The following is a 9,737-nucleotide window of genomic DNA, read 5'->3' on the forward strand; positions in this document are numbered from 1 at the left end:
AAGCAGAGACCAGAGAAGAGAGGAAGACAGAGACAGAGCCACGAGACAGAGACAGAGACAGAGAGACAGAGACAGACAGAGAGACAGAGACAGAGAGACAGAGACAGAGGACAGAGAACGAGAGACAGAGACAGAGAAGAGACAAGAGAGACAGAGACAGAGACAGAGAGACAGAGACGAGAGACAAGAGACAGAGAGACAGAGACAGAGACAGAGAGACAGACAGAGAGACAGAGACAGAGACAGAGACAGAGAGACGAGAGACAGAGAGACGAGACAAGAGAGAGACAGAGAGACGAGCGAGAGACCAGAGACAGAGAGACAGAGAAAGAGACAGAGACAGAGAGACAAGACAGAAGACAGAGACAGAGAGACAAGACAGAGAGACAGAGACAGAGAGACAGAGACAGAGAGACAGAGACAGAGAGACAGAGACAGAGACGAGAACAGAGATAAGAGACAGAGAGACAGAGACAGAGACAGAGAGAGGACAGAGACAGAGAGACGAGACAGAAGACAGAGACAGAGAGCAGAGACAGAGGACAGACAGAGAGACAGAGACAGAGAGACAGAGACAGAGAGACAGAGACAGAGAGACAGAGAGAGACAGAGACAGAGACAGAGAGACAGAGAGAGACAGAGAGACGAGACAGAGAGACAGAGAGAGAGACAGAGACAGAAGACAAGAGACAGAGAGACAGAGAGACAGAGACAGAGAGACGGACAGAGAGACAGAGACAGAGAGACAGAGACAGAGAGACAGAGACAGAGAGACAGAGAAGGAGACAGACGAGAGACAGAGACAGAGCAGAGACAGAGAGACAAGAGACAGAAGAGACAGAGACAGAGAGCAGAGAAGAGACAGAGAGACAGAGACAGAGAGACAGAGACAGAGAGGACAGGACAGAGAGACAGAGACAGAGAGACAGAGACAGAGAGACAGAGACAGAGAGACAGAGACAGAGAGACAGAGACAGAGAGACAGAGACAGAGAGACAGAGACAGAGAGACAGAGACAGAGAGACAGAGACAGAGAGACAGAGACAGAGAGACAGAGACAGAGAGAGGGACTGGCCGCGTCGGGCGGCCAGGCTGGCAGACGCCGCGCGGCGCCGGCGGCCAGCGGCGCCCCGGTTGTACTATTAAAGGATACGATCGGTGCCCGGGAACAGCGTCTTCCTGGTGAGCAGCTCGGCCATGATGCAGCCCACCGACCAGATATCCACTGCAAACAGACCAGGACTCAGTACAGCATCCGGCAGCATACCGACCGGATGACGACTGCAACCAGGACCGGAGATGCTACATTACGCTTCCGCACATCAATCTGATGTCTGCTGCAAGCTGTCACGGCACGGTACACTACTTCGCATCACATCGGAAGTGTTTAGTGCCCAGGAAGCAATACAGTGCACCCAGTACGAGCCGCACGGTTACGTACACGGTTACGTGCAGCACAGCAGCTCGCTCACACAGCTGTCTGGCTGGCAGGGCATGACACAGCCCCAAGTAGGACAGCAATATGTGTCTTTGAAGAGAATGGCGGGGCACGGCACGTACCGCAGTATAATACAGCGCACCGCCCTGCAGTGCCAGAGCGAGATATCCCTATATCAGGGTAAAATCTAGCCGACCGCGTTGATCAGATGTCCGCCCGACGTGGGCAATTATCCACATTACACAGAGCGCCCGCAGGCAGCCGCATGTCCTGCAGCGCCGGTGCCAATGTCCCGACGAAAGCCGGGCGGGGGGGGGGGGGGGGGGGGGCACAGGGCAGCAAGGTCGCGGACGCGAGGTGACACGTAGACGGACGCGTCGGAGGGCTCGACGGTGAGCCACGTCCAGACGCCATGCAGATATGTCAAGCAACAAACAATAAGCCCACACTCAAGCTTGTGAGCAAGGCCGAATTACTCCAAAAAGTGCGCCCTCATGGACTACGCGGGGCGTCCCAACACAAATGGACCGGTCCAATGAAAAACTAGCAAACCTATCTTACAGATTTATATAAAACTGTTATGTGGATTATCTGCTATTCTAAGTGGAGATGTACAGATTGTAGCTAAATCAGCAATGACGGTCGAGTTGCAACATGAAAATTGATTCGCATGTCATGCTGCTCAGAACTCGGAACTGACTTCCAATGGTTGAACTTTCACTACAAGAAAAGGGGAGGTTTTCCTGAAAAGAAGTCGATCGCAATACCTAACGGTGCCATTTATGCCTACTGCTTTTTATTTTAGCCGATGACTTTCTGCATTTAGCCGAAGACTTTCTACCACAAAGATAAACACCGGAGGCAATTTAATACCCTCCTTCCTCCGATACGCCACAGATACTTCTGCATAGCATCCTGATATCCGAACCCACTGTACAGCTGTACAGCTGTGACGCCACACACCCAATCGAACACGTGCTTTAGCACAAGTCGTCATGCAACCCGAGCCTGGCCACTGACCCGTCTGGGTGTAGTGCATCCAGTTGAGCATGATCTCGGGCGCCCGGTACCAGCGCGTGGCCACGTAGCCGGTCATCTCATGCTCGGTGGGCCGCGCCAGGCCGAAGTCGAGGATCTTCAGCTCGCAGTCCTCGTTGACCGCCAGGTTGCTGGGTTTCAGGTCCTGCCGGTCACATGTGCCCTTCAGGTGAGCTGGACGGGGAGCCGGACCCATCCCGCTCCGCAGGAGTCGCGTGCTCGGAAATGAAAGCTCCCTGGCTACTGGGGAAACTCGGTATTGCAGCTCACGCGGCGATGCAAAAAACGCGCGCATAAGCCGAAGCATTTGGATACACGACACGGACAAGAACTCATTTCGAGCACTCGTCACAAATATTACTTGGGTTTGTAGACAATATGTTCGCCGCCGGGTCAAATGAGAAGTGATCCAGTTGTAACCGAGATGTGGCATTTCCGGGGAAGCTAGCGGAGGATGGCAGGTCAAAGGCACCGTAAGAGGGGGCCACAGTAATATCGCAAAAGCCCGAACGCCAGGTAAGACAGAGGCCACCATTTTGCATCAGCTACCAAACCTCTTTGTCAAAAGTGTTAATTCAATCTGTCGGTTTGAGCGCCTTTTGTGCGCGTTGGTCCGCCAGCGACGGCGTGGAGAGGAGCTCAGCCTCAGCTACACTCCCGTGTGACGACAGCGTAGAGGATCACAGCGACAGTGAACGCTGGCACGCGCTACTAAATCGAGCGCTCCAAACAGAATCCACATGTGGTGGAGCCATCTCCACATCGTTCCACATCCAAAACCCTGCCTATGACCGAAGTCGACTGATACTTCGAAACTCATTTCGTCGGTACCTCTAAACAGAAGTGCAATCACGCTAGAGACACAAGAACATTTGTATTTGTTCAATTAACGCGAAGAAGAACTGTGCCCCCGCAAGCAACTGTCTCCTGCCTTGGAGCCCCAGGTAGAATGCCGGCGCTTGCTGCTGACCAGCACGCGCCGTTCACCAAAATGCCATGAATAGCCCGCTTACTGGTGGCACGTGGCTCCGACCCGGACGGCGGTCGCGCGCCAGCCGCCAGCGGCGCACCGTCCGCGCCACCCGGCGCCGCCCGCGCACCACTCACCCTGTGGATGATGCCGGCCGAGTGGATGTACTTGAGACCGCGCAGGATCTGGTACACCAGGAACTGGACGTGCTCGTCCGTCAGCGACTGCGTCTTCAGAATGTTGTTCAGGTCGGCACCCATCAGGTCCGTGACAAAGTAGCTGCGGAAGGCGAGCTTCAGACCGCGGCCGGCGACACATGGCACGTGGGAGGGACCGGTTACGGAGGCGGGCTCCTCTCGGGCTGTGGCGGCCAGCGGCAATGCCTGCCACGTGCAAGAATTACACACGGAAATGACTCACCAATCTCAAGTGGAGTATTCCAGAATGAGCTATATGCATGACATGTGAATAGATAAGGCGTCTTGGACGTAGCCAAGAGAGACCTGCCAGATTTTTTGGCACCATAAGTTAAGGGTTCCTGTGATGAGTTATCAACTCATGCAAACACATGAAATGTTCTTCTCCAAAGCCTCGGCGGCAAACCAATCCATTGTGGATACGATGTGGCCTGTGATATATGATGTAGCTCGCATAACCTCAGGTACTCACACATCCTTGAAGTCATCATATGAGGTATTTGGATGGAAGCAGTCCAAGAGCCCAATGACCTAAGAAGACAAAAAATGCACTTAAGTTAATAAGTCGACAACGTAAGCAAATCAGTTCACATCTGCAGTGGTCTGATATATATATATATATATATATATATATATATATATATATATATATATAACATTTATCAGGAGACAGATTTATCCCTGATAAAACAGAATATGATCGCACAATTATCCATCCAACAACTCTTGCCCACCAATCATAAACGGGTCACTTAATCTGCATATACATGACCGAGACAGCCAGATTGCAGTGAAATGCGAGATCGTCACAACAGGACATTCCATCAAATCCGCCGACCTTTGGCAGGTTGGTCACCTTCCGCGCCGCGGTGGAGGGGCAGCGCTCTTCAGGCAAAACAATGCGTGACCGATACGCCTCATCACAAATTTACCAAACGGAGCGGTAGTCCTGTGCATGATCCAGTCTAGTCACGCCATTTAAGCAATCGTGATCAGGTCCGGTTAAACAGGCCGTCGTGCTTTTAGTAGCTGTTTTGCAGTCTGCAGTTTAGCAGGCCGTTTTGTTTTATGTCCCTATGAAGCTCTCCAAAGTTCGCAGAGTAAAGCCAGCGAAGAAAAGCAAATCAAAATTGATATTTACATAAATGATGTGATTTTATGCAATGAGGTGATTTCATGGCATGATCTTACATGATATTGCATGATCTCAACCTCCGATACCCGGTACTTGCAAACGTCAAGATATTGGTGCTATGCAACAATCTTCTATTACTAGCCTTGGTCTCATTTTCATGCCTTAATTTGATATTCAGTTCTGAAGCCTCAATGTCCGTCATAACGAATAATGACATTTAAGCCACCAAGGGCATAAGCCAAACATTTTAGTCCACGGGATAACAACCACTCGATCTCATTTTACCATCTTATTCTAACATTATATTTTCATTTCATTATTTTAAATAAATCTTATCTTTTTACTACAGGATGATGCATTTTCTGTTTCGCGCGTCGCGAGATCGCACTACAGTATATGATGCTGGACACACATCCGATGTTCAGTATACAGTAATCGGCTGTCCCAGTAGCTTAGTTGGGTCGCGCGCCTGCCTTCATCAGAAAGCAGACGCTCGAACAAATGCCGGGGTGGGTTCGAGTCGCTTCAGGCCCCGCTTTCTGCAATGATTGATATGGTCTATAGCTAGCGGCAGCAGCCATGTTAAAGGTCAGATGACGTCAGTGTACGGGTGGGGCGGGGTGGGGCGGGGTGGGGCGGGGCGGGACGGGGCGGGCCGTGCCGAGCACTGCACGTCAAGCTTTCGCCGCAGAATTACGCCGTTGAGCCAGAGTTAGACGGTCGGATGGTGGAGCCACAGCTTGCGACACAAGGAATACATGGTGTGAGCTCTGAAGGGAGAAATCCATCCAGGTCGAGAGGCTCTGACTAAAAACTGTCTTATGAATAATGTTGTTAACATATACATCCACTGCTGAGCACAACCGAGCAGCAGAGTTGCATGACGACAGGCTGTGCGCCCCAAAACGCTCTCCTTTCCTGAGCTTCCCGGCAAACATTTCGCTTTGTTTATTTCGTTAGGGGCGGAATTCAGGAATGACGTCATGCAGAGTCAGACTGCACAACGATGGGGTGAAGTCACTCAAAGCATTATCTCACAAACAACTTGAAGAATATTTCAAGTTGCATACTGTTTTGCTTTGGCCATAGAGGGTAATGTGTTCGCTGTGTGTCACACACCCTGAAACCGCGCATTCCCGGCGCGAGCTGACGAATCGTCATCGCCTTCTTCAATGCGTGACACGGCACGCAGAAAACACCATGGTTTTGAGCGTTTGGTTTGCTGAACATCTCTCAGCGAGCTCTAAATCCAGGCCAGCACCAGGTCTGATCTGTACATGCTCACATTGTCATGCTTCATGTGTCTGAGCAGGCGCAGCTCCCGGTACGTCCTCTTGCCGTGTACGACGGAGTCAAACGGCCGAGCGAGCTTCTTGATGGCCACTTTTGTATTGGTCAGGGTGTCCAACGCGGCACTGAAACAAGCAAAACGTCCTCACAGCGAATGTCTCGCCTCAGTGGAGCCCGAGCCACAGACATGCTCGATGGGGCTGAAGCCCTGGGAAAAAAACATACAAACAATGCATACGAAAACACACGACAAACCAATCAAATGCGGTCGGACTACCAGACAAGACGTACATATAATCCTCCGTCCCGTAACTACGAGCGAAACTCCGGGCTACGCGAGCCCTGACGTCAGCTAACTGGAAACTGTGTGGTTTCCGTGGCCCGACTCGACCCCGCTTGACAGTACGCTTCTGACGGGCCCCCATTTTTAGAATGACTGATCGCACCAATGCGAAAGTTTTCGGCCACAGCCACACATCCTTCAAAGCATGCTTTCAAGTCTCAAAGCATTCACATGCACAGTGTTTGATTAAGGGGCATATTCCCACAAAGTTGCAGTTGCCAAATTCAACCTTCCCATTCCATAAACATGAACAGATTTAATTTTCATAACAGGGAAACAGTGAACGACACATATGGAAACCAGGTCTAGACCTCAACAACATGATATACTCCATAAATATGTGATTACAGAGGTCACACAGATTTCTTGATCACAGAGATATGAGACCAACACATTCTGACAGGGAAGGAAATGGACACTCGCACTGGCGCATGCATGGGTCGACGCGCTATAAACCTGAGGCCCCGCCACATGCAAAACATGGACCCACTGGTTTTGAGACATTTACAGGGACTGCTATAGAATGAGTTGCACAGTGAAGGTGATGGCACCTTCCACATATCATTTAATGATATCAGCACTGTTTGACCCACAGGTCTGTCTGATAGCTAAGTTGGTCTGAGTGCTGATGCCTCTGCTGCTTTCTGACTCAACCACACATGATTGGCCCAGTTCCAGTTGCTTTTGGTGCTCACTAATTGCACCTGATTGCAACAGTCTGGAGCTGGCGGCGGCGGCAGCGCTTAAGTCCAGTTGATGTCAAAGGGTAAATCGGACCATGCCAAGCATAGAGGAATGTTAAGGTTTTGCTGCAAAGTTCTGCTGTTGACCCATAATTTTTTGATAGGGTGATGGGGGCAGGGCTCAACAACAGGCACCACTTAATGTAGATGCTCAGCTAAAAGATGATCCATCTGAAAAGGTTAGGGTTAAATCTTGATTGGACAAAATGGGTTCCTGTGGAAATGACCAGAAGGAACCATGCAGGACCACTTCTGTGGGTCACAGCACCACAGAAAATTTATGTGACATAATGTCACAAGATGGGTCTAGACGGGCACTTCACAAGGCTTGTTTCCTGGGCTACTTGTGGTGAAGATCACGATACCACATTAATATGCATATTAATGACATTGTGTAGGTAAATTTATATTGTACCTTTAGCCTACAGGCATGGAAATTCATTACTTTTACTTGTTATGGTGATAGAGCATTGATTGATGCTCTGCTGTCTACTTGAGGGGCTGGAGAGGGCAACAGGGTTACATAGAATGCTGTCTAATGCAAACATGTTTAGGTTGAACACTGCTATTTCTGTTAGGTTCATGCTTTATCTAAGTTTCATACTTTGCAGGACACCACCCTTTATTCTATACAAAGCTAGTTAGTGGGGTGGGTGAAGTCAGAATAGCAGGCATAGTACTAGGCCAGTGTGCAGTCCTTGGCAAATATGCCAGCAATATTTTTGGGGCAGACAGAATCCTGTTCCAAATAGGAAAGTTAACTGCACCATTTTGAGCATACTTTGTGAGCTTTACTTGTCCCTGAAAACATGACTTGCTACCAGATTGTCAGTTTCTGTGATCTAGCCAATTTTGTATATCATGGAACACCTTATGATGTTTTTAAAAGTCCATGATTTCTCTGCAACATTCTGATAGGCTGTACCAAACAGAAACTTGTGCCCCACCTTTTCTCCAGTGACATCTTATTCAAATCTGCTTTGACTTGCACGCCTGGTAATACCAGCATCTGTTACAAACTCCTATGGAGCTGGCCAGGCCAAATTCAGCTTAGTGTTAAAATATTTGCTTGAAATAAGATTTGGGAATATTTTGGGAGAGTGAGGTTACTTTTGCAAGATCATAACTTGTGAAATATTGGTTACCTATGGGTTAAATTAGTGATTACCATCTGCCAAACTCATAACCGTAATTACATAATACCATAATTACACCATATTTTACACCCTGGCTTCGCAGCCAGGGAGGGACAAAGTGTGAATAGAATCAGCAATAAAGAATGACAGGCTGATTGGACACATGAAAAAGACTATCAAATGACCTATAGAGCAATCCTCATCTAATTGATTCAGGTAGTTTTATGCATTTATACTGAGATGCAAGGTAGCAGACATTACAACATTGCACTTGAGATTCCATGTCATTCAAGGTCACATGAAGGCTTTACATCCACATAATACAATGCCATTGCTGAAAACTTAGCATGCACACCATCAAAAGGACGCAATGCATCATAAATCACTTCAGCTGAAGGTTTGGCAGTTTTAAGAAAGAAACTTGGAGCAGGCAGGAAGAGCCCTAATTCTATATGCAGTCTATTCTCCAAGACTGAAATGACTTATCATTCAACTCTAACAAAGCCACTTTAGACAACTAGTATTATCCTCCCCAGTCTCCACAGACCCTTAATATGGGCAGAGAAACAAAATGCCTTAATGTTGCACACTTCAAAACCAAGCCTGTGTGGAACAAACTGAGAATGGAGGATTGGATATATGAAGTTTGTCAAAAGGGGCAAAATACGTCACAAAAATACATACCATACTTGTCCATAGGCACCAGTTCCAACCGGACTAAGATCCTTGTAGCGCAAAGGAATTTCCCATTTGGTTTTGTTTAACTCTACGGTATAAAATCCAGGTTTCATGACTCAGCTCAAAGGCCTAGGATTCTAGGAGATGAAGGGAGAAACAATAGAAAAATTTCACAGTTGCAGGTCCTTGATGATGCTAACGAATAGGGTAAACCCCAGCCTCCCTAAGCCTATACCCAAAGTTCCAGACGCCCAAACAGCCCAACCCCTGGCACACCGCTGTGTTCCGCAAGCGTCGCTTAACGTCATCTGCGCCGTGAATGTAAGAAACGAAGCTGCGTAATATTATTCAGCTGATAAATGACCGTTCCTTGATCGGTAAAAGACAGCACACCTGCACTTATATCTACCCGTTTGATTATTGAAGTTGCAAGCATGCCAAACAAGACGGCATACGAGACGCATTCGTCGGAAAAATATGAAAACAGTACTGAAAATCATCTTAACACGCAAGGTCGGCTAGATATCCTATGCTCGGGTGGGGGGGGGGGGGGGCGTCTAAGGCATATCTAGCTGGGTGGCGGGCTAGACATTCTACGCTCGGGTGAGGGGGGGGGGGTCAATTTTACCTAAGACTCGGGAACTTACAAAGCTAGAGACACCAAATTTTCAGGGTGTGCTGAGCTGTACGTGAACTTACTTCATTCAAAGTTTGAGCTGCAAAGGTCATGGGTCCTTTGGGTCAAATAAGGTCAAACAAGGTCAAATTC

The 9,737-nt window shown here is 48.7% G+C and overlaps 1 protein-coding gene across 2 annotated transcripts in view; it reads right to left on the reverse strand.

The window, feature by feature from the left end:
- Positions 1–9,266, reverse strand: part of LOC119091420 (mitogen-activated protein kinase p38b) — a 17,302-nt gene extending 8,036 nt beyond the window's left edge. For both annotated transcript variants that reach the window (XM_037214204.1, XM_037214203.1), the window contains exons 1-6: positions 8,975–9,266; positions 6,064–6,193; positions 4,116–4,174; positions 3,584–3,725; positions 2,459–2,621; positions 1,154–1,225 (exon numbers count right to left, since the gene is read on the reverse strand). In XM_037214204.1, the coding sequence (XP_037070099.1) occupies positions 1,154–1,225; positions 2,459–2,621; positions 3,584–3,725; positions 4,116–4,174; positions 6,064–6,193; positions 8,975–9,081 (673 nt within the window). In that variant the 5' untranslated portion in view covers positions 9,082–9,266. The remainder of the gene's footprint in view (positions 1–1,153; positions 1,226–2,458; positions 2,622–3,583; positions 3,726–4,115; positions 4,175–6,063; positions 6,194–8,974) is intronic.
- Positions 9,267–9,737: the final 471 nt, after the last annotated feature.

Source organism: Pollicipes pollicipes, unplaced genomic scaffold, assembly GCF_011947565.3.
Source record: "Pollicipes pollicipes isolate AB1234 unplaced genomic scaffold, Ppol_2.1 Scaffold_3447;HRSCAF=4054_pilon_pilon_pilon, whole genome shotgun sequence".
NCBI classification, from domain to species: Eukaryota; Metazoa; Arthropoda; class Thecostraca; order Pollicipedomorpha; family Pollicipedidae; genus Pollicipes; species Pollicipes pollicipes.